Source organism: Boleophthalmus pectinirostris, unplaced genomic scaffold (genome assembly GCF_026225935.1).
Source record: "Boleophthalmus pectinirostris isolate CB_2022bp ecotype Guang Dong unplaced genomic scaffold, ASM2622593v1 HiC_scaffold_19, whole genome shotgun sequence".
Taxonomy (NCBI): domain Eukaryota; kingdom Metazoa; phylum Chordata; class Actinopteri; order Gobiiformes; family Gobiidae; genus Boleophthalmus; species Boleophthalmus pectinirostris.
The window spans coordinates 42,041,885-42,067,420 of NW_026571140.1; the positions used below are offsets into that span (position 1 = coordinate 42,041,885).

The window sequence follows — 25,536 nt, forward strand, 5'->3', positions numbered from 1 at the left end:
GTTTGGTCTAATTTCTTCTACTCATTGATTTCAACTCCTTGTTTATTTATGAGACATTTGAAGACTTTATACCATTTAAATTATATAATATTTAATTTCCAATAGGCAGTGTTGGGGAGTAACAGATTACATGTACCAGAGTTACGTAATCAGAGTACAAATTATGAGTAACTGTATTTAGTTACAGTTACTGTTTCAGTGAGTGGTAATTGGATTACAGTTACTTTGTTGAAATAAATGGATTACATGGCGGTGTGTTCCTGTTTTTAGGTCTGAACTAGGTCTAAATCAGGACTAAACTGGGACTAAAAACAAGTCCAAACCAGGGCTAAAACTAGGTCTAAACTCAGTCTAAACCAGGTCCAAACCAGTTCTAAAACCAGGTCTAAACCAGGACTAAACCAGGTCCAAACCAGGACTAAACCAGGTCTAAAACCAGGTCTAAGCCAGGTCTAAACCAGGACTAAACCAGGTCCAAACCAGGTAAAACCAGGTCTAAACCAGGACTAAACCAGGTCCAAACCAGGTCTAAACCAGGTCTAAAACCAGGTCTAAGCCAGGTCTAAACCAGGACTAAACCAGGTCCAAACCAGGTCTAAACCAGGAATAAACCAGGTCCAAACCAGGTCTAAACCAGGTCCAAACCAGGTCTAAACCAGGACTAAACCAGGTCCAAACCAGGTCTAAACCAGGACTAAACCAGGTCCAAACCAGGTCTAAAACCAGGTCTAAAACCAGGTCTAAAACCAGGTCTAAACCAGGTCTAAACCAGGTCTAAAACCAGGTCTAAAACTAGGTCTAAACCAGGTCTAAAACCAGGTCTAAAACTAGGTCTAAAACCAGGTCTAAAACCAGGTCTAAACTAGGTCTAAACCAGGTAAAACAGGTCCAGGTCTAAACCAGGTCCAAACCAGGTCTAAAACCAGGTCTAAAACCAGTCTAAAACCAGTCTAAACCAGGTCTAAACCAGGTCTAAACCAGGTCTAAACCAGGTCTAAACTAGGTCAAACCAGGTCTAAAACCAGTAAACTAGTCTAAACCAGGTCTAAACCAGTAAAAGTCTAAACCAGGTAAACCAGGTCCAAACCAGGTAAACCAGGTCCAAAAGGTAAACCAGGTCTAAAACCAGGTCTAAACCAGGTCTAAACCAGGTCTAAACCAGGTCTAAAAGGTCTAAACAGGTCTAAAACTAGGTCTAAAAGTCTAAAACAGGTCTAAACTAGCTAAACAGGTCTAAAACCAGGTCTAAACCAGGACTAAACCAGGACTAAACCAGGTCTAAAACCAGGTCTAAAACTAGGTCTAAACCAGGTCTAAAACCAGGTCTAAAACTAGGTCTAAACCAGGTCTAAACCAGGACTAAACCAGGACTAAACCAGGACTAAACCAGGACTAAAACCAGGACTAAAAGCAGGACTAAACCAGGATTTAACAGGACTAAATCATGCTGTGTGGACTGTCTCTTCGTCTTCTATCAATAATATTATTAATACGGTTCAGTAAAGTCTGGGATTTTCATTTTCTTTTAGCAGATAAAACATCTTATGTGCAGATCAGCAGACAACAAATCAAGTAATCCAAAGTATTCAGATTATGTTACTCACTTTAAGTAATTTAATGGATTCTGTTACAAACTACATTTTGGGATATGTAATCTGTAATCTGTAGGGGATTACATTTTAAAAGTCACCTTCCCAACACTGACAATAGGACAAAGTTAATACAATAAAGTCTGAAAAACCAAAAACACAACCTGACCCAGACGTTCACGATCAGAGCGAGAGAATCGGGGAGTGAACCAGACTCTTGTACACAAATATGAAACCACCACACTCTGCTCAAAACATGCAAACATAAAAACACAAACAATAATAAATACATGTGTCTGGACAGTACATAAAACAATACTACAAGATCTGTCAGTAAAAATTATAGGAACGTGATTTAAAAAGCGCCTAGACATGTTTATTTTTTTACGTTTGTGTTGATTTCTGTGTTTCATTTGCTGCTTTTGTGGTTTTAAATCACAGCAGACGGAGGGGAGGTGTGGCTTTAACCTTCTAAATGCAAATGTGCGGAATATTTTTACATTAAATACGACTAAATGTAAATGTTAACAGAACTCAACAACATCTACATTGGTTGAAAATACTTGGAGATAGGTAACAAAATAAAAGTAGTGAAGTACGGCACTAAATACCGTATTTTTCAGACTATAAGTCGCACTTTTTTTCATGGTTTTGGTGTTTCCTGTGTGACTTTTATATTAAAACGTTCACAGTGAAGCGTGGAGAGGTTCTAGTCTTGTGTGTGAGTATCTGCAGCTCCTGTTCCTCCTGCACCACTGTCACTTCACTCTACTGCGCATGTCTCCTGCAGAAAGAGCCTCTGTTCTGTCTGTGTCATGTCAGTCGATCGCACCGTTGCTTCTAATTTAAACAAACTTATAAAGACAAAGACTGAGACTGAACACAAACGCCCCCAAAAACAAAATCAGATTTTGCAGATTACAAACTGCAAGTCGTGAAATCTGCAGCTGAAAACGATAATTGAGCAGGAGAAAGAAAGTTTGTGACACCGGGAGGATGCACCATGAAACTTTCCTGAAGTCACTGGATGGATGGACAAAGCCTGGACTTCAGTGACACCGAATCCATCCTGTCGGGATTCAGAAAGACCGGACTCTCAGGTCTGCAGACCAGCTCCAGTTCGCCGTCCCAAAAACAAAACGTGAGCTTCGTGGGGACCGTGCGTTTTCTGTTTCTGCCCCTCGGCTCTGGGACCAGTCGCCATTAGAGTCTGTACCTGTTTTTAAATCAGTTCTAAAAATGCACCTTTTTCACTGGGGTTTAATAAGTGACATGTATATTTCTTGTTGAGTATTTGACTGTTTTCTATGTTTATTAGTTGCTGTATTGTATGTGTACTAGGGATGGGCATTCGATGAAATTTTCTTAATCGATCGTCGAAAGAATTAACGATCGATTATCGATTAATCATTAACGTTTTTTATATTAAAATGATCATCATTATTATTACTATCTGCACTACTAACCTGCATAAATAAATTCAACTTTACGACATATAAACTGTAACGACTCTAGATCCACATCAGCCCGTTTGACATTATAATGTGTTTAATTCAGTTTTGTGCAACTCACACAGAAACAAAACTTAAAACCACATCCCTAATTTGCATAAACTAAGCGAAGATAAAACTCCAGCTCTTGTGTCGCTGATGCGGTTCAACTTCTGTTGGATTAAAAGACATGACTCAGGTGAATACAGGTTAGTGTGACCAGATTTGTGTTTGTCAAAACCAGGACAGCGTACGGGGGGAGGGGGGCGGGGCCTCGTCATCCACATTGAGCGACTCTCACCTGGTAAAACTTTTTCCCACTGGACACAGAAACATATGTGCTGCTTTATACACTGTGCACATGGACTCAAACTTGTCCCGAACGCAACGGAAAGTGTGGAATTTCTTGTACAAATCATCGTTAAATACACATTTGTGCTTCGGTTCGTTACAGACTGACCCACTGTTTGTGTCTCGCTCCTTCTGATGCAGAGACACATGTACACACCTGTTTGGTCACGACACACACAGCAACATACATTCGGTTTGTCCATTAAAATTAACGTCATCGATGAAATTCTTAATGATCAATTATCGATTAATCGTTTAATCATGCCCATCCCTAATGTGTACCATATATTTTCTTCTACTGTGGTTGTCATTGTCTGTCCTGTGTTTGTGTGCAGCACTTTGGCCGACTGTAACATTTTTAAAGTGCTTTATAAATACAGCTGGTCTGGAATAATTCTAACTGGAACTGATGCTGAGTCTGACGACAGCGACACAGAAGAGGAAGCGTCGCTCTGTTTACCTCCGGAGGTCGAGGAGTTGTTCAGAAGTGACACCGAGGATGAAGAATTGAATGGATTTAGTGATTTGGAGTGAGATGGAGAGTTTGTTAAACTTGTTCTGTTCTGTTGTTTATGTTATAGTTTATCTGAAGAACTGTTCATATGTGACGTTAACAGTCTGTTGTTCTCGCTTCTATTGTTTTTACTACAACTTGACTTTACACAGGAAATGTCGGTTCCTGGTCTCGGATTTTATAAAGTAAATTTCCTCCAAAAAGTGCGACTTATAGTCCGAAAAATGTGGTAAGTCTAAATTTGAGGTATCTTTACTTTACTTTACATACATTTTACAGTGGATACGTTTTACTTTTACTTCACTATATTTAAGAGCAGATATCTGTACTTTCTACTCCACTACATTTTTGAACAGGACTGAAAAGTAAAAGTATTTTTTATTACAGTTTGAGACCTGCTGAAAAGGCTGGGAGGCATTTTTATCAGGTTCATAATTTGAGCAACAAAATCATACAAATAAAAACAGCTAGAAATTTGAATCAGCTATTTCTGTTGAACAAAATTCAGCACAAAACTGTATCAAAATCACCAAATTTGAAGCTTTACTTGACCTCAAAATATACACAGAATACTTTTACTTTTTACTCTAAGTACATTTTTAAGCAGGTATTTGAATGGAGAATATCTGAGTACTTTTGAACCACATATTTTCATCATAAACCTGGACTGATTTCCTTCATTTCAGACAGTTTTCAACATTTTTAAAGCTTCACTCTGTATCTTTTCTGGTGCGGGAGTTTGCCACCTGCTTGTCTAGATGAAGACGTCACTGTTTCGTCAGGAATGTCCCACAGTTTGGCTTTAAAACCGCAGTGTATCTCCAACTGTAACTTCAGGAATGCAAGATAGAAGTTTAATGTCACACGAGGGAACTTCACATGCAAAATAAATACATAAATAAGATAGATAAGAGAATAAGAATGCAAGTTTGATTCAGTTTGACGTAAGAAATTGTGAGAAATGTCCTGAAATAAAAAGAACGCGGTGACCCTTAATCGAGAGAAGTGCTCTGGATGAAATTATTTTATATGTGTTTTCTGCTTTATTTGTATGTACAGATTTGTAAATTGAAAGCGCAGGGAGGACAAACAAGAGGAGGGTGTTGGTTCTTGAATAATAAACCAGTATTTCAGCTTCAGTAGAACATTTGCCCTCCTCCTTTTCTCCTCCTCTGCTCCGATCTGGCTTCTGAAAGTTGGAAAAAACGTTTATAAACTTATCGCAGTGGATAATTAGACTGCTCTGAATGCATGAGGCAAGTGAGAAATAACTGCAAACCACTGAAACTGTTAAATACGAACATAATTTGTCCAGTTAAATGGATGAATCGACTCTTGCCAATGTTTTCCGCGATGTTATCCAGTTTAAACTCACCACAAGTGAAAGAGGTCGACCACAAACTGGAAAACTCAATCACTTAAACTCCTCACAGCAGAGAGTCTGAACCAGAGACAACAAATGAACTTTAACAGCTCCGCACAAAACATGGACCATTTAAAAACAGAATGGACCTGACATAAAAGATCAAATTGCTTGGGATTTGAAAGCTTTTCTTAAATACTTAACAAGAATCCAGTTATTTGAGTAAAAGAGTGTTCCCCGTCCAAACTATCCCTGTAGTTTAGAGCTCTACAAACATGTTCTGAAATACTCGGGATTCTTATTGCATCTTGTCTTGTTGTTCTAGACGTCCCTATTTAACCGGGACAGTCCCAGTTTTGAGCCCCGTGTCCCCTGTCCCAGCAGATTTACACAAAACCACTGATTTGTCCCAGTTTTTTGTACAAGAAACGTCCCCGGTGTCCCTATTTTTAACCAATTTGATCTAAACCAGGACTTAACTAAGGGACTACATCAGGTCTAAATCAGGACTATCACAATTTTTGACTAATCTGAGCCCTGCCAACACTAAAAACGAGCATAAATCGTCTTTTGTTTGGCCAAAATACAGAAATCGATGTTTGCAAATGACCATAAAGCAAAGAAATGCAGCAACAGAAGCCACTCAGATTATGACCCAGTTTGAAAAACTAAAAAACACATCCCAACACTTCATAATAGATTTTCCCCATATTAGTCATTCAAGTTTTTTTTTTCTTTTTTGCTGTTTAGAGCTGCAAGATGAATCAAAATCAACTTGATTCACAATTTGAATGGACGCAATTAGCAAAAACACAAAGGCTGCAGTTTCTGAAGTCCCAACAAGTTCTCAAATGTGATTCTGGTGTTAAGATTCCTTTTATTAAAACACATGTTGAAAATCACAATGCCATTTATCCATAAATCCACGTCGCCACAGACAGACGCAGTGTCTTCGGACCAGGTGTCCCCGACCGCTGCCCAAACCTCTGTGCACCGACCTCTATGAACCCGTCTGCGGGTGGTGAGCCCACAGGAGGCTGGACCCATGTCGTCCTTTGGGGCTGAGCTCAGCGAGGCCCCGTGGGCAAAGGCCCGACCACCAGGCGCTCACATCCGAGCCCCAACCCCAGGCCTGACTCCAGGGTGGGGCCTCAGCTGCGTCATACAGGGACACATAAAGGTCCTCGATTTTTCACAGTTCATAAACGTACTGTGAACTGCTCTTAGTCTGACCCGTCACCTCGGACCTGTTTGCCATGTGAGACTCTACCAGGACCATGAAGCCCCGGGCAACGCAGCTCCTAAGATCATTCGGGTAAAAAACTCCACCACCACAATAAGGTGGAAGTTCAGGGGAATTGCAAATCTTGTCCATAAAAATTGCAATTAAATATGTTTCACAAATTGTTCTAATTGAAATGTTGCTTTAAATTCTGGTCTGTTGAGTGTTTCTCGTCCTCTCAGACATATGGGCCACATGGGGGAGTGTAAACACTGGGGGAGGGGCAGACTGATGACAGACTTTCACTGAACACACTCTGCTCCAGTGTAATTATGGGTTTATCACTAATACAGGACTCCCCTTAATGCTGAGAGAGAGGAGGCTGTGGCAGAGTGGTTAGCCTGTCTGCTCCTCTCAGTAAAGAGGCTGTGGGTTACACTCCTGATCTCTCTGAGTGAACGACTGGGGAAAAAATATATAAATACAGGGTTTCCATAGTCAGGGGTGTAACAAAATACTGTGACACCACAGAGAGAACTACATAGACCATAATCCTTTGCTGTTTCAGTGCAGACTACATGAAGAAATAACTGTTATTAATCACTTTTCACCTTAGTTATTTGGATTATAACAGAACCAAACGTGTGTCAAGTCAATTTAAACTGAAAAGTAGATTCATATTTATTAGCCTCCGTCAAGTATTGCAGTAAATGTTGTTCCCTGAGGTTCAGACGTCGTTACGTCGCTCAAACTGATCGATCATAATTCAATTACATTTTCTCTTATTAAAATTAAATTGGCTTTCAATATTTAACTTCTGAAATGTAAACAATAAAGACTAATCACTTTTCCCCGAAGTCTTGTGTCGGCTCCAAACATCAAACTTTTACTGACAAAAGAACTGGCCAAAGAGAAACAGATTAAAAAGATACGAAACGACAGAGAAAGAGAGAGACAAAGAGAGGAGAGAGAGAGAGAGACAGGGACAGAGTGAGAGCGAAAGAGAGAGAAAGACACAGACAGAGAGAGTAAGAGACACTAGAGACAGAAACAGTGACAGGGACAGAGAGACAGAGAGAGAAAGAGGGAAGAGAGAGACACACACAAAAATAGAGACACAGAAAGAGAGACAGAACGAGAGAGACAGAGACAGAGAGAGAGAGAGGAAAGAGAGAGAAATAGAGAGACACAGCCAGAGAGAGAGACAGAAATTGAGAAAGAGATAGAGAGAGACAGACAAGGAGCAAGAGAGAGAGACACGGAGAGAGAAACAGACAGAAACAACAGAGAGAGACAGAAATAGAGAGAGAGAGAGAGAGAAAGACAGAGAGAGAGAAACAGTGACAAAGACAGACAGACAGACAGAGAGAGAGAGAGAGAATACACAGACACTCTTTCTCTGACATAGACAGAGAAAGAGAGAGGCAGAGAGAGAGACACAGAGAGAGAGAGAAAGAGACAGAAACAGAGACACAGACAGAGAGATAGACAGATAGAGAGAGAGAAAGAGAGAGAGAAACAGACTGAAAGACAGACACAGAAAGAAAGAGAGAGACAGAGAGAGAGAAAGAGACAGAAAGAGAGGGAGACACACAGACAGAGACAAACAGAGAGAGAAACAGAGACACAGACAGAGAGAGAGACAGAAATAAAGAGAGACAAAGAGAAACAAAGACATAGACAGAAAGAAAGAGAGAGCGAGACAGACACACAGACAGACAGAGAGAGACAGAGAGAGAGAGAGAAAATGAAAGAGAGACACAAAAAGAAAGAAAGAGACAGAAAGAGAGGGAGACAGACAGACAGAGAGAGAGACAGAGAGAGAAACAGAGACACACAGAGAGAGAGACAGAGAGAGAGACAGAGAGAGAAACAGAGACACAGAGAGAGAGACAGAGAGAGAAACAGAGTGCAGACAGAGAGAGAAACAGAGAGAGAAACAGAGAGCAGACAGAGAGAGAGAGACAGAGACAGAAACAGAGTGCAGACAGAGAGAGAGAGAAAATGAAAGAGAGACACAAAAAGAAAGAAAGAGACAGAAAGAGAGGGAGACAGACAGACAGAGAGAGAAACAGAGACACACAGAGAGAGAGAGAGAGAGAGAGAGACAGAGTGCAGACAGAGAGAGAGACAGAGAGAGAAAGAGAGACACAGAGAGAGAAACAGAGACACAGAGAGAGAGACAGAGAGACAAACAGAGAGAGAAACAGAGAGAGACAGAGAGAGAAACAGAGTGCAGACAGAGAGAGAGAGAAAATGAAAGAGACACAAAAAGAAAGAAAGAGACAGAAAGAGAGGGAGACAGACAGACAGAGAGAGAAACAGAGAGAGAAACAGAGAGACAAACAGAGAGAGAAACAGAGACACAGAGAGAGAGACACAGAGAGAAACAGAGAGAGAGAAACAGAGAGAGACAGAGAGAGAAACAGAGTGCAGACAGAGAGAGAGACAGAGAGAGAAACAGAGGCACAGAGAGAGAAACAGAGAGAGAAACAGAGACACAGAGAGAGAGAAACAGAGAGAGAAACAGAGTGCAGACAGAAACAGAGGCACAGAGAGAGAAACAGAGAGAGAAACAGAGAGCACAGAGAGAGAAACAGAGAGAGAAACAGAGAGAGAAACAGAGGCACAGAGAGAGAAACAGAGAGAGAAACAGAGACACAGAGAGAGAAACAGAGAGAGAAACAGAGAGAGAAACAGAGAGAGAAACAGAGAGAAAACAGAGAGAGAGAACAGAGAGAGAAACAGAGACACAGAGAGAGAGACAGAGAGAGAAACAGAGTGCAGACAGAGAGAGAAACAGAGGCACAGAGAGAGAAACAGAGAGAGAAACAGAGAGAGAAAACAGAGAGAGAAACAGAGACACAGAGAGAGAGACAGAGAGAGAAACAGAGTGCAGACAGAGAGAGAAAACAGAGGCACAGAGAGAGAAACAGAGAGAGAAACAGAGAGAGAAACAGAGACACAGAGAGAGAAACAGAGAGAGAAACAGAGAGAGAAACAGAGAAACAGAGAGAGAAACAGAGAGAGAAACAGAGAAACAGAGAGAGAAACAGAGAGGAACAGAGAGAGAAACAGAGAGAGAAACAGAGCGCAGACTCGGCTTCACAGCTCCATTCACAAATCCGCTCAGACTGTAGCTTCTCGTTTCCTCACGACAAATCCAACAACAACAACAGTTTACAGTAACACCAGCGTCTCAAACAAGCCTCGCGTCTGCTCACCAGCGCTCACTCTGAATCACTCATCAAACTCTCCCAACCAAAGTCTGACGGAAAAAAACAGAAGATCGAGTCGTTTCTGTCTCTGATTTTTCGATACTTTGGACAACATCACTGACCAAACACGTCCATTTCTCCAGTTTTCTCTCACATTAAAGGTTGTATGGAGGATTTTTTTTTTTGTTTCAAACTGTCAGTCAAAGATTAAAATACCATTACAGAGACGCAGCAGCTTTGTAATTATGATGACAAAAAAAAAAAAAAGAATGAAAATCTATCAACTGTGGACGTGTTGAGGCCAGATAAACATCAGCCAATAGAAAACGAGGCTCCCTCATTTTCTATTGGCTGTTAGGTTGTCAATCAAACTTCCTAGTATAACTGATTCGCCGGAGTGCGGGGATTATGTGGTTTACGCAGCGGTTCTTAGAGGCTTTTTCGAACTGTCGCTTCCTCGCATTTCGCACAAAGTTTGTCGCGACGGTGGACGAGAATCTACGACCGGTTCGCCGCAAAAGGAGCAAAGCCAAACTGAGGTGATTCTTGGAGATCTCGTCCAGCGATGGCGCGACCGAAGCAGACGAAGGGTCTAAAAACTGACGCGTCGGTCGCTGAATTACTTCTAGACAGGAAACTTCAACAGTAATTCTGAACGCGCACAAGGACTGTCGCTGTATTTCTCTTCCCTTAAAAAAATCCTCTATACAACCTTTAAATCTACCGAGGACGAGTCGGCGCACAGTGACTCGGTGAAGAGAGTTCGTCTGCACCGTCGAGCTCGTGTCCTTGGGCAAGACACGTCACCCACCTGATGTATTGTTTTTTTGGTTTTACAGTGGCACGGAGAGAGAGAGAGAGAGAGCGGAAATGTCCGTCACGAGAACAATTCTGAAGCTCGGTTTATCGCTGCAGAGAAATATCGTGACGAAACGACTTTGTGACACTGATACAAAGTGAGATCACGCAGGTAAACTCATTTTTAAAGGTCTTATATGACACAAAACTGACTCTTGTGAGCTTTAAGACGTGTTATAATGCCAAAAACAGACCTGGTATCATTAAGAAGTTGCCGATACATACCTCGATACAATGCGATTTCGATTTGATTCGATATATTTCAAATCGATTCGATACAATTCAATAAAATATAATGTCTAAATCATGTCTGTGCAGTGTTGAGAAGGTGACTTTTAAAATGTAATCCCCTACAGATTACAGATTACACACACCAAAATGTAGTTTGTAACATAATCCATTAAATTACTTAAGGTGAGTAATGTAATCTGAATACTTTGGATTACTTGATTTGCTGTAGAGAAGCAAAGACGAGGAAATCTTCACATAACAAGTTTTATCTGCTAAAAGAAAATAAAAAGACCAAACTTTACTGAACCAAATTAAAAATATTATTGATAGAAGAAACACGTCCACACAACAGGATTTAATCCTGTTAAATCCTGTTTTAGACCTGGTTTAGTCCTGGTTTAGTCCTGGTTTAGTCCTGGTTTAGACCTGGTTTAGTCCTGGTTTAGACCTGGTTTAGTCCTGGTTTAGTCCTGGTTTAGTCCTGGTTTAGTCCTGGTTTAGTCCTGGTTTTAGTCCTGGGTTAGTCCTGGTTTAGTCCTGTTAGATCCTGTTTTAGACCTGGTTTAGTCCTGGTATTAGTCCTGGTTTAGTCCTGGTTTAGACCTGGTATTAGTCCTGGTTTAGTCCTGGTTTAGACCTGGTTTAGTCCTGGTATTAGTCCTGGTTTTAGTCCTGGTATTAGTCCTGGTTTAGTCCTGGTTTAGTCCTGGTTTAGACCTGGTTTAGTCCTGGTTTAGTCCTGGTTTAGTCCTGGTTTTAGACCTGGTATTAGTCCTGGTTTAGTCCTGGTTTAGACCTGGTTTAGTCCTGGTATTAGTCCTGGTTTTAGTCCTGGTATTAGTCCTGGTTTAGTCCTGGTTTAGTCCTGGTTTAGTCCTGGTTTAGTCCTGGTTTAGTCCTGGTTTAGACCTGGTTTAGTCCTGGTTTAGTCCTGGTATTAGTCCTGGTTTATTCCTGGTTTAGTCCTGTTAGATCCTGTTTTAGTCCTGGTTTAGTCCTGGTTTAGACCTGGTATTAGTCCTGGTTTAGTCCTGGTTTAGACCTGGTTTAGTCCTGGTATTAGTCCTGGTTTTAGTCCTGGGTTAGACCTGGTATTAGTCCTGGTTTATTCCTGGTTTAGTCCTGGTTTAGACCTGGTTTAGATCTAGTTTAGACCTGGTTCAGTCCTGGTTCAATCCTGATTTAGTCCTGGTTTAGACCTGGTTTTAGTCCTTGTTTAGACATAGCATTAGTCCTGGTTTAGTCCTGGTTTAGATCTAGTTTAGACCTGGTTCAGTCCTGGTTCAATCCTGATTTAGTCCTGGTTTAGACCTGGTTTAGTCCTGGTTTAGTCCTGGTTTAGATCTAGTTTAGACCTGGTTCAGTCCTGGTTCAATCCTGATTTAGTCCTGGTTTAGACCTGGTTTTAGTCCTGGTTCAGTCCTGGTTCAGTCCTGATTTAGTCTAATTTGTTTCCTTTTTGGTTCTTCCTGTGGATCAATCCTGCCCATCGCCTTCACCTTTCACTATTTTTCAATTCCGTTGGGAAGAGAAACAGTTTGAACAGAGGTTTGAGTCACACACATCTGATTCACTTTTGCATTTATGTTGTTCGCAAACAAATTTCTCGAGCCGTTTTCCACTGTTTGGATCCAACAACCACAACAATTAACGACGTCCAAATCCCAAAACTAAAATATGACAATATCAGAACCAGAAACAAAAGTGATATGGTTCAAAAGACTTGAAAAGATCGACTTTGCCAACAGACGCATCCCACTGGGAAAACAAACATGGAGGTTTGATGCTCACTTATTCTGAAAATCCTTCCCAGTATGAATTGCGCGATGACCGGAAGTCTGAGATTCTTGATTTGTGTATTAAAGTTTAAAGAGTTAAGAGTTTTAAGAGTTTAAAAACACACACTTCCCGTATTACCACATGACATCACAAGGTGGAACAGACCATTTTCCTTTTTGAGAGAAGAACTCAGCCTAAATCTTCAGAGTTTGTGTGTTAAACATGTGAATAAAACAAAAAAAACACAACTCCAGGTCTGTCAGAAAATCAGAAAATCAAGTAACATGAATCCTTTAACCAAAATAAAAGCTGAAATACGCTGAAATAAACATCTAAAGTGAATTACTGATAAAAACCTAAAATATAGAATAGATTTTTTGACATGTTAATTTAATAAAGCTGATGTCTCGGTTATGAAAAGGTCTTTTGTTTGTGTTTTTAGAGTCTGTTTTGGTCCAAATAAAGATTCATGATTATCAAAATACGATTAAAGGACGTCAGCGTTTAGCAAAATTACCTCCATTCATCATCGTAGTCCAATTGTACGGCTTTATTTATTTATTTTCTGTGTCCTTTTTTGTAGTTCTTAAACCTTTAGCAGCTGTTTTTACATGTTTAAAGTTTTCTGTTGTCGCTTTAAAAACTACAAAACTGAAAATCGTAGTTCAAAATGCAAACAGACTGAAACTAACCAGGAAAAAAGCCCAAAAAAAAGTGAATAAATCTTGATCAGAACTAAAAGATGTTCAGGATTTAAGTTAGTTTATGTTAAGTTGGAGGTTTTAAAGCAGAAGAACTACTGTGTCTAGAAACAGAGAGCGATGAAAATAATCTCGCCGCACAAACGGAGCGAATCTGTTTGATATTTTTGCACAAATGCAGAAATAATAAAGAGAGAGTTGAGCCAAAAGTAAAAGTACTGCTGACACACACACACCTGAGACCAGAGACCAGAACTGAGACCAGAGACCAGAACTGAGACCAGATCTGAGACCAGAGACTGGATCTGAGACCAGAGACCTGAGACCAGAGACCAGAACTGAGACCAGAGACCAGAACTGAGACCAGAGACCGGATCTGAGACCAGAGACCTGAGACCAGAGACCGGATCTGAGACCTGAGACCAGAACTGAGACCAGAACTGAGACCAGAGACCGGATCTGAGACCAGATCTGAGACCAGAGACCGGAACTGAGACCAGAACTGAGACCAGATCTGAGACCAGAGACCGAGATCTGAGACCAGAGACCAGAACTGAGACCAGAACTGAGACCAGATCTGAGACCAGAGACCGGATCTGAGACCAGAGACCAGAACTGAGACCAGAGACCGGATCTGAGACCTGAGACCAGAGACCAGAACTGAGACCAGATCTGAGACCAGAGACTGGATCTGAGACAGAGACCTGAGACCAGAGACCGGATCTGAGACCTGAGACCAGAGACCAGAACTGAGACCAGATCTGAGACCAGAGACCTGAGACCAGAGACCGGATCTGAGACCAGAGACCAGAGACCAGATCTGAGACCAGAGACCGGATCTGAGACCAGATCTGAGACCAGAGACTGGATCTGAGACCAGAGACCTGAGACCGGATCTGAGACCAGAGACCAGAGACCAGAGACCAGAGACCAGACCTGAGACCAGAGACTGGATCTGAGACCAGAGACCTGAGACCAGAGACCAGAGACCGGATCTGAGACCAGAGACCAGAGACCGGATCTGAGACAGGACCTGAGACCAGAGACCAGAGACCGGATCTGAGACCAGAGACCAGATCTGAGACCAGATCTGAGACCAGATCTGAGACCAGAGACCAGAACTGAGACCAGAGACCAGAGACCAGATCTGAGACCAGAGACCGGATCTGAGACAGGACCTGAGACCAGAGACCAGAGACCAGAGACCAGATCTGAGACCTGAGACCAGAGACCGGATCTGAAACAGGACCTGAGACCAGAGACCAGAGACCAGAGACCAGATCTGAGACCTGAGACCAGAGACCGGATCTGAAACAGGACCTGAGACCAGAGACCAGAGACAAAATCTGAGACCAAAGATCGGAGACCGGAGACCAGAGACCAGAGACCAGACCTGAGACCAGAGACCAGAACTGAGACCAGATCTGAGACCAGAGACCAGATTTATCATCTACAAATCCAAGGCTTCACTGAGGACCAGGGAGCTGCAGCCAAACCAGAACTAAACCAGGACTGAACCAGGACTAAACCAAGACTAAACCAGGACTGAACCAGGACTAAACCGAGACTAAACCAGGACTGAACCAGGACTAAACCGAGACTAAACCAGGACTGAACCAGGACTAAACCAGACTAAACGACTAAACCAGGACTGAACCAGGACTAAACCGAGACTAAACCAGGACTGAACCAGGACTAAACCGAGACTAAACCAGGACTGAACCAGGACTAAACCAAGTCTAAACCAGGACTGAACCAGGACTAAACCAAGACTAAACCAGGACTGAACCAGGACTAAATCAGGACTAAACCAGTGCAGTGACAATAAAAAGAGCTGAGCCAAAAGTACTGCTGACACACACACCTGAGGCCTGAGACAGGAGACCAGACCAGAGACCAGAGACCAGAGACTAGAAACCAGACCTGAGACCAGAGACCATAGACTAGAAACCAGACCTGAGACCGGATCAGAGACCAGACCATGTCCGAGAGACCAGATTTATCATCTACAAATCCAAGACTTCACTGAGGACCACGGAGCTGCAGCCAAACCAGGACTAAACCAGAAAGAAAAAACTGAACTGGGACTGAACTGGTACTAAAACCATGACTGAACTAAAACTAATGCAGGATTAAAACAGGACTGAAGAACAGAACTGAACCAGGACTGAACCGGGACTGAACTGGGACTAAACCAGGATGGAACCAGGACTAAAACCAGGACTAAACCAGAACTAATACAGGATGGAAGAACATAACTGATCCAGGACTGAACCAGGACTGAACTAGAACTAAACCAGGACTAAACCAGGACTAAATCAGGACTGAAGAATGAAACTGAACCAGGACTAACCCAGAACTGATCCAGGACTGAAGCAAAACTGGACAACGAATAGAGAAATGGGGCAAAGCTAGAGTTGAACAAGTGCCAAAACAGGACTAAACCAAGACTACAAACCGGACCAGGGCAGAGCTAAACCTGGACTGAACCAGGACTGAGCCAAGACCCCAACACTGTACCACAGCCTCCAGAACCAGGACTGAAATGGGGCTAAGGGCTGATATGTGACTAAACCAGGACTGAACCAGAACTGAACCAGGACTGGACCAGGACTAAACTGAACTCTGGTCTCAAACAGGATGGTTCTGTGTATTTCAGACCGGGACAGCTCCTCCGTGAGCCCAGAGCGCGTGCACACGGTCCCGGTGTGTCCTGGGACCTCTCCGGGTCCGTCTCCCCCCCGCACGCGCCCCGAGACCCGCGCCGCGTTTGGACCTGCACGAGCCCCTGCACCTGCACGCGCACTGCACCAGCCGTACCTCCGCTGCAGTGCGTGTGTGCGTGCGTGTGCGTGAGTGCGTGCGTGCTTGTGCGTGACAGACGGACCGAACAGCAGCAGCAGCACCGCGCGCGCTCTGCCTGACAACAGCGTGAAAAAGACGCACGCGCGCAGGTTCCACCGCGCGCGGGATCAGCGTCCGCGGCGATGACGAGGCGCGAGCGATGATGCAACCGTGTCCGAGCCGCGTCACAGCGCCGCAGTTCTCCCATTTTCCCGCAGTCAGAGGAGCACCGGTGATGTCAGAGCAGCGGCCCCCTCCTCCTCCTCCTCCTCCTCCTCCTCCTCCTCCTCCTCCTCCTCCTCCTCCTCCTCCTCCTCTTCCTCCTCTCCCCGTCCCCCCTGCACCTCTCCCGGCCGCACGAACCGCGACACTCACCGGTCTGCCCCTTGCCCAGGGTCTTCTCCAGGCGGTACGGGCCCACGTAGTTGGTGTAGTGGCCGCTGTTGGCCTCCTTCCCCGCGGATGTCATGTTCCGTTACGGCCGGGGGATGCTGCCTCCTGCTCCGGGCTTCAGGGTGAGGGCCCCGTGGCGGTAAATCCCAGTGCGCGCGGCGGAGAGCTCACGGTGCACGTGCATGTAGCGGTGCGGAGGGGTCTCGCTCACGAAGCGGACGGGACCCCGGGGATCATGGCGCTGTGGCCCCGCTGGGTGTGATCTGAGGACGGGACGGGACGGAGTGATGCTGCCGCTGCTGCCGCTCCGCTGGCTGCGTCAGCGCGCGCGCACACGCACCCGCGCTTCCGGTTTGGGCGTGAAAATAAAACGTCCCTCACAAGAGTTGGCCCGTGCCCCCTGCGCTCACTGACACTATGATACTCTGACACTTTGATACTCTGATACTCTGATACTCTGATACTCTGATACTCTGATACTCTGATACTTTGATACTCTGATACTCTGATACTCTGATACTCTGATACTCTGATACTCTGATACTGTGATACTCTGACACTTTGATACTCTGATACTCTGATACTCTGATACTCTGACACTCTGATACTTTGATACTCTGATACTCTGATACTCTGATACTCTGATACTCTGACACTTTGATACTCTGATACTCTGATACTCTGATACTCTGACACTTTGATACTCTGATACTCTGATACTCTGATACTCTGATACTCTGATACTCTGATACTCTGATACTCTGACACTCTGTTCCCCTCGTGATAATCTGACATCTCAGAGCAGCGGTGTCAAACTCAAACTCACAGAGGTCAAAATAAAAAACTGGGACTAAGTCGTGGGCCAAAGTAAATATTTATTGAAAAATTTCAACAACATCTGCATGTTTTCTCTTCTTTCAAGATATGTAATATTAAATTTATTATTTTTTTTATAATATTTTTGCTTAAACATTGAATCCAGAACAAGCAAAATATAAAATAATAACATTTTAAATAAATAATGTCTCTACAGTCTATCTGTAGCCAGTGAGCAGTTCTAATACATATTTGATTTGATCTCAAGGGCCAAATATAATTATATGGGCCAAGTTTGGCCCCTGGGCCTGAATTTGACATGTCTCTCTTAGAACACTTAATGTCCCATTACATAATCTTTACATCTAAAAAACACTGTACTTACTGTACAGTGCCTTACTGTAACTCCACAGACCTGACTCGTATTTGACCTGGAGCAGGGCCTCTAGTCCTGCTCGTCTCCAAGGTTTGTGTGACTAGTGTTGTCTTTCTCTATATGCATTTTTACATCCCTTTGACTCTGTCCAGCCCTTTAAGCTCATTTGTAACTACAAAATAAACATATTTTATCATTTTACCTTGTGCATGGACTGGCTCTGGGTAATGACTGACAGGACGAGATCTCAGATAAAATCACTCAAAATGAGTTTCCTCCACAGGGTGACTGGGCGCTCCCTTAGAGACAGGGTGAGGAGCTCAGAGTAGAGCCGCTGCTCCTTCATGTCGAGAGGAGCAATTGAGGCTCGGGCATCTGTTCTGATGTCTCCTGGGCGCCTCCCTCGGGAGGTGTTCATGTCCCACCAGGAGGAGACCCTGGGGAAGACCCAGGACACGCTGGAGGGACTATGTCTCTGGGCTGGCCTGGGAACACCTCGAGGTCCCCTGGAGGAGCTGGAGGAAGTGTCTGGGGTGAAGGAAGTCTGGGAGTCCCTGTTTAGACTGATGCTCCCAGATAAACGGAAGAATATGGATGAATAGACAGCATGGACTAAAGCTGCATTACTTTTATTTTCAAGGTGTTTTTAAATAACATTTTTTGTAAGTCAACCTCACTTTTTCATGGCTTAATCATAAAATAAACTCTTCCCAGTCTGAGCAGCTCATCAAAACAATGATATTTACTGCTTTTTATAAAGAAATACAATTAATATTATGCAGAACTGAGTTAAACATTTGAAAAAAGAATTGCCCACCCCTGCTGTAGAGAATGTTCCAAAGTGTGGTTTTAAATATTTTACTGTTTCTATTTTAATGAAATCACACAGCCACCTCCAGTTACACAGGGCTGCTTTAAAGGTGCACTGTGTAACTTTTCTGGTGGAGGGTCTGTCAGGAGGGTTTTGCTTTAATATGTGTGGAGTGTGGATGAATAGTTGGTGATTGGAAGAGCCTCAGATCTGCTGTCAGCTGAGGTCAGGACTTTCATATTAAACTGTTTTATTTTTGAATGAATTTTTAAATATCATTTGCTGAATATTTCACAACCAATTTCATGTTTTCCCCAAACCAAAGATGTTTATTTTGACTTTCTAAGTACTTTAACTTCTTGAGTACATTTTTAAAGACAATACAATAGAGTAAAGTAAAGTCTAGGCTGACCTGAGTTTCAAAATAAAAAAACTGGGACACTCCTGGTTTGTGGTGCTTGGTAATAATAAACTTTGAATTAAGAACAATTTTTTGTATATTTGTGTCAGTATAGTCACATTTTCTTTGTGTTTTGGTCATTTTTAAGCAGATTTTCTGTATTTTACCTAAACAAGTGATAATCCATGCCTCTTTGTACTGTCGTCAGGGATTAAATTGGTCAAAAATAGGGACACCTGCGACATTTCTTGTACAAAAGTGAGAGAAATCAATGGTTTTGTATAAATCTGTTGGGACAGGGGACACGAAACTCAAAACTGGGACTGTCCCGGGTAAACAAACACCCTATACAAGCCACCAACACTTTACTGTATTGTCTTTAAAAAACAACCCAACAAGTTAAAGTTCATGTTTTATCTATTAATATAAAGTCAGGTTTATATTTAAGCCTTTTAAGTTAAAAGTCATCACATTTGTCTGTTGAAAAGACGCGATTTTAGTGATTTCGTTACACGTGTCTAATCTCAAATATGTGAAGATATTTTATTTTGAAATCTCCACTGTTCCACTTCCTGTCCTCGCCGCTCTGAAACGCGCTGGCTTCACGTTACCCCCGCGCATGCGCAGGAGTGACGGGCGCACACTCCGCTTCTGAATGGACCGCGGTGAGTTTTACGGGACTGTGCAGAAATTCTGGAAAAGACGCGATTCAAAAAGATCACGAAAAATGTCTGACGAACCAAAATACGACAAAATTAAATAAAATATAGTGAGAAAAATATCAAAAACACACCTGGAGTTTTGTTGTGTTTCATTCACACATGTTTGAGTAACACTTTATTATTAGTTGGCTCAAAATGCTACGTTCCACCTCGTGACGTCATGAAGCGGTCGTTTTCAAATTAACATCTACTTTTATCTTTAGTTCCGTAGAGATTGACAAAAAGTGGAGTGTTAAAACTGACTCTAACCGAATCAATTTTAACATTTTCTCAGGGTTTATGTGAGTCCACTCCGTTCTAGAGTTAATTTAACATTTTTTGGAAATAAATTTTAATTAAGTAACACTAGAAGTTCCTGTTTAATCCCAAAATCAAGAGATAAATCAACGTTTTGAGAGTAAACGGATAACACTTTGCAGAGTTATCCTGATTTAGCTAAAAAAAAAAAACACACAGAGTTGTTTTATTTTTACACTTTATTTTAGTTAATTTAAGATGAAATTACGAACAAAACTGGTTAAAACTCTAGGGAAAGTTGAATTAACACTAAGTGAAGTTGAATTAACACTAAGGAAAACTGAATTAACACTAGTGGAAGTTGAATTAACACTAGGCAAAGTTGAATTAACACTAGAGGATGTTGAATTAATACTACAGAAAGTTCAATTAACCATATCAACTTTGGCAAATAACCCCAACTCGAACCTCCATTTAACTTTCAAATAGTTAAATTAAACACTTTTTTTGAGTTAAAAAACAACTCAGAAATATTTTACTCTGAAATTTTAACCCTCAAGTTTTTGCTGCGCAGAGCTGAAATGATCCAAATGATTCTAATGAAGGTGTATGGAGTTTAAAAACACAGTGGAGCACTTTCTGTATCACCACTTAATGACATCACAAGGTGGAACAGAGTGTTTTCTGTTCAAGAGAAGAACTCAAACACGTGTGAATGAAACAAAACACAACTCCAGGTCTGTTTGTGACGAGGAAACAACATTATAACAACTTTAAATCTTGGTTTCAGCAGTTCAAGTGTTGAGTTTGTGTTTTTAAGCCGGATGCCCTGGACGCAGCAGCAGCAGCAGCAGCAGCAGCAGCAGCAGCAGCAGCAGCAGCAGCAGCAGCTGACACACGTGTGCACAGAAGATGGTGTTTGTTTCTCGCACAGAAGCGTCTCTGTTCTGTGGATCGTGACCTCATCCTCAGCGCTCACGTCCCACACAAGAGAGACAACATGAGAGGACAACACGACGGACGGGGAGGCTCTACATGTGCCTCTATGTAGTGTGACCAGACGTCCTTGTTTACCCGGGACAGTCCCAGTTTTGAGCCTGTGTCCCCCTGTCCCTGCAGATTTATACAAAACCACTGATTTGTCCCGGTTTTATACAAGAAATGTTCCAGGTGTCACTGTTTTTGACCAACTAAACCAGAACTAAACTTAGACTAAACCAGGACTACATCAAGACTACATGGGGACTACAACAGGACTACATCAGGACTACATCGGGACTACATCGGGTTTACATCAGGACTACAACAGGACTACATTGGGACTATATCAGGACTACATCGGGACTACAATAGGACTACAACAGGACTACAGCGGGACTACGACGGGACTACAACAGGACTACAACAGGACTACAACGGGACTACAACAGGACTACAACAGGACTACATACAGGACTACACAGGACTACAACAGGACTACAACAGGACTACAACAGGACTACAACAGGACTATATCAGGACTACAACAGGACTATATCAGGACTACAACAGGACTACAACGGGACTACAACAGGACTACAACAGGACTACAACGGGACTATATCAGGACTACAACAGGACTACAACGGGACTACAACAGGACTACAACAGGACTACAACGGGACTACAACAGGACTACAACAGGACTACAGGGACTATATCAGGACTACAACAGGACTACAACGGGACTACAACAGGACTACAACAGGACTATATCAGGACTACAACAGGACTACAACAGGACTATATCAGGACTACAACAGGACTACAACGGGACTACAACAGGACTACAACAGACTACAACGGGACTACAGGACTACAACAGGACTACAACGGGACTACAACAGGACTACAACAGGACTACAACGGGACTATATCAGGACTACAACAGGACTACAACGGGACTACAACGGGACTACAACGGGACTACAACAGGACTACAACGGGACTACAACAGGACTACAACAGGACTATATCAGGACTACAACAGGACTACATCGGGACTACAACAGGACTACAACAGGACTACAATGGGAACTACAACGGGACTACAACAGGACTACAACGGGACTACAACAGGACTACAACAGGACTACAACGGGACTACAACGGGACTACAACAGGACTACAATGGGAACTACAACGGGACTACAACAGGACTACAACGGGACTACAACAGGACTACAACAGGACTACAACAGGACTACAACGGGACTACAACGGGACTACAACAGGACTACAACAGGACTACATTGGGACTACAACAGGACTACAACGGGACTACAACGGGACTACAACAGGACTACAACGGGACTACAACAGGACTACAACAGGACTACAACGGGACTACAACGGGACTACAACGGGACTACAACAGGACTACAACAGGACTACAACAGGACTACAACAGGGACTACATACAACAGGACTACAACAGGACTACATTGGGACTACAACAGGACTACAACAGGACTACAACAGGACTATCACAATTCTTGACTAATCTGATCCCTACCAACAGTTTAGAGGAGCATAAATTGTCATTTCACTGGAAAAAAACAACAACATCTGGATGAGTTAAAATGATTTAAATTAAAAACATTTGACTTTATTTGAGTCGATTCAACTTGACAAGTAAAATAATTTACAAATGGGATAAGTGTATTTTTCTTAATTCAAGCAATATTTGATTTAGTTTCTTATTTTAAGCGCAGAGAGTTGTTGTTTTTCTTATTTTAAGCGTCTCAGGATGTATTTTCATATTTTAAGTACAAATTTAACTGGCAGATACTTTTACTTGTCAAGTGAAATTTACTCAAATCATGATAAAACTTGTTAATTCATGTAATCTTAACTTGACTACATTAAAATCTTATGCAGTGTTGTTTCACCAAAATATAGAAAACCGTGTTTGCAAAAGCATGACACAAGAATGCACAAAGTTACACGCTATTTTCACCATTTTATTCACACCAAACATCCCAACCCGGGTTTTGAAAATCTGATCACTGTCTTTGAGAAGGACGTGTTTAAAAAAAAAACTCAAATCAGCTCATCTGTTGTAGTTCCAAATCAATCAATTTCTGTCTCTTTCTGGTCAGATTGTGTTAGAACAAAGCTCAAATGAAAGTCTAACAAAGCCTCAGACAGAGCAGTGCCCACGGTTAGAAAAAGAGGCAGTGTAAAAGTTGAAAACAGTGATCGTAGTTTTTGTGGAGTTGTATTTTATAAAAACAGGACACTTCAGGTTTTCGTGTTGTTGCTTTTCTGTGTAAAAATGTGAGAAAAAACAGATCAGATCATCAGGGAAAAACAAAAGCCTGATCTCTCCTCCTCTCTCTATCTCTCTATCTTTTTTTTTTTATCTCTCTCTCTTTCCCATTTCGGTTTCTTCTATCTCTCACCGCTCTTCTCTCTCTTTCTTCTCCTTCTCCATCCTGATTGGAAGTGATCCTCCTCTCTTTTCTCCCTCTCTCTCTTAATCTCTATCTTTCTTCTCCCTTCTCTTTTCTCTCTCATCTCACCCTCTCCTTCTCTCTTCTTCCCCTCCTCCTGCTCCTCTTTTCCTTCCCTCTCTCTCTCTCTCTTCTCTCTCCCTTCTCCTCCTCCTTCTCTCTCTTCTCTTCTCTGCTCCTTTCCTCCTTTCTTCTCTCCCTCTCTTCTCCATGTTGGGTACTGGATGACCCTCCTCTCTCTCCTTCTCTTCTTCTTTCTACTCTCCCCCTTCTCGCGCTCTCTTTTCCTCTCCTCCTCTCTCCCTCTTTTACCCTCCTGCTCTCCTTTTTCCGCCTCCTGCTCGTTCCTTCTCTCCTCCCCTTTCTCCTCATCATTCCTCCTTTGTCATCTCTATCCCTCTCTCCTCTCCCTCTCTTGTTCCTCCCTCTCTTTTCTCCTCTCCTCCTCTCTCCCTCTTTTACTCGTCTACTCTCGTCTCTCCCCCTCTCGTCGCTTCGCTTTTTGCTTTTACTCTCCTTTTCTCCTACTCTCATCTTTCCTTTTCTCTCCCTCTCACCCTTTCTCCTCTCTCTCTCTCTCTCTCTCCTCCTCTCTCCTCCTCTTTCCCATCTCCCTCTCTCCTCCTCGCTCTCCCCTTCTTCTCATCTCCTCTCCCCTTCTCTCCCCCGTCCTCTTCTCTCTTTTACTCTCCTCCTCTCTCCTACTCTCACCCTTCCCCTTTTCCTCTTTCCTTCTCTCCCCCTATCCTCCTCTCCTCCTTCTTTTACTCTCCTTCTCTCCCCCTCTCCTCCTTCTTTTACTCTCCTTCTCTCCTCCTCTCACCATCTCCTTCTCTTCTCTTTCCTCCTCTCTTCTCTCCTCTTTCCATCTCCTTCTCTCTCCTTCTTTTACTCTCCTCCTCTCTCCTACTCACACTCTTCCCCTTTTCCTCTTTCCTTCTCTCCCCCTCTCCTCCTCTCTCCTTCTTTTACTCTCCTTCTCTCCCACTCTCATCTCTCCTTCTCTCTCCTTCTTTTACTCTCCTACTCGCACCCTTCCCCTTTTCCTCTTTCCTTCTCTCCCCCTCTCCTCCTTCTTTTACTCTCCTTCTTTCCTCCTCTCTCTCCTTCTTCTCTTTTCCTCTCCTCTCCCTCTCTCCTTCTCTCTCTCTCTCCTCTTCCTCTCTCTCTCTCTCTCCTTTTCTCTCTCTCTCCTCTCTCCTCTCTCTCTTTCTCCTCTCTCCTCTCTCCTCTCCTCTCTCTCTCCCTCCTCCCTCTCCCCCTCTCTCTCTCTCTTTCACTCTCCTCCTCTCTCCTCTTCCCTCTCTTCTCTCTCTCTTTCTGACTGGTGACAGTTGATTTAATTAAACGTTGCTCGGGTGACGTCCATTTATCGTCCTCATCACTCGTTCAACACAAAGCGGCTCCTCACTGACAGATGGTCCCCCCCTCCCCTCCTCCCTCTCATCCCTCTCCCCCCCCCCTCCTTCTCTCTCTCTCCCCCCTCCTCCTCCCTCTCTCTTCCTCTTACCCCTCCTCCCTCTCTCCCCTGACCCTTTCACTCCACCCGCTCTCTCCCTCTCCTCCTTCTCTCCCTCCTCCCCTTTTACCCCTCCCTCCCTCCCTCCCTCTCTCTCTCTCTCTTTCTCTCCCTCCTCCTCCCATCCCCCCATCCTAAACCCCATCCCAAACAAAGAAACAGGGAACGTAAAAAAAAAAACAAAAAAAAAAAAAAAAAACACTTCCCTTCACATCTTCAATTAATTTTTTTATTTTTATTTTTTTTATCTCTGATCTGGAGTTTCAGCATTTTTTACAGTTTTTATTTATTTATTTATTTATATTTATTTATTATGTCAAACAGAGACTCTGCACATCGAAACGTACAATATTTTGGTTATTTTGCTTTAATATCCAATTTACTTTATTCATTTTTGTAGCACATTTCATAAAGAAAACAGTTTCCGAAATGCTGCACAAATACAGATTTAAAAAATAAATAAATAAATAAAAATAAATAAACCAAAATAAATAATAAGTAAATGAATAAAAATAAATAAATAAACAAAAATAAATAATAAGTAAATGAATAAAAATAAATAAATAAACCAAAAATAAATAATAAATAAATGAATAAAAATAAATAAA

At 42.7% G+C, this 25,536-nt stretch overlaps 1 protein-coding gene across 1 annotated transcript in view; it reads right to left on the reverse strand.

Moving 5' to 3' along the window:
- The window catches only part of LOC110172679 (serine/threonine-protein kinase BRSK2), a 184,593-nt gene extending 167,964 nt beyond the window's left edge, over positions 1–16,629 (reverse strand). The window contains exon 1 of the mRNA XM_055154360.1: positions 16,536–16,629. Coding sequence (XP_055010335.1) covers positions 16,536–16,629 — 94 coding nt within the window. The remainder of the gene's footprint in view (positions 1–16,535) is intronic.
- Positions 16,630–25,536: the final 8,907 nt, after the last annotated feature.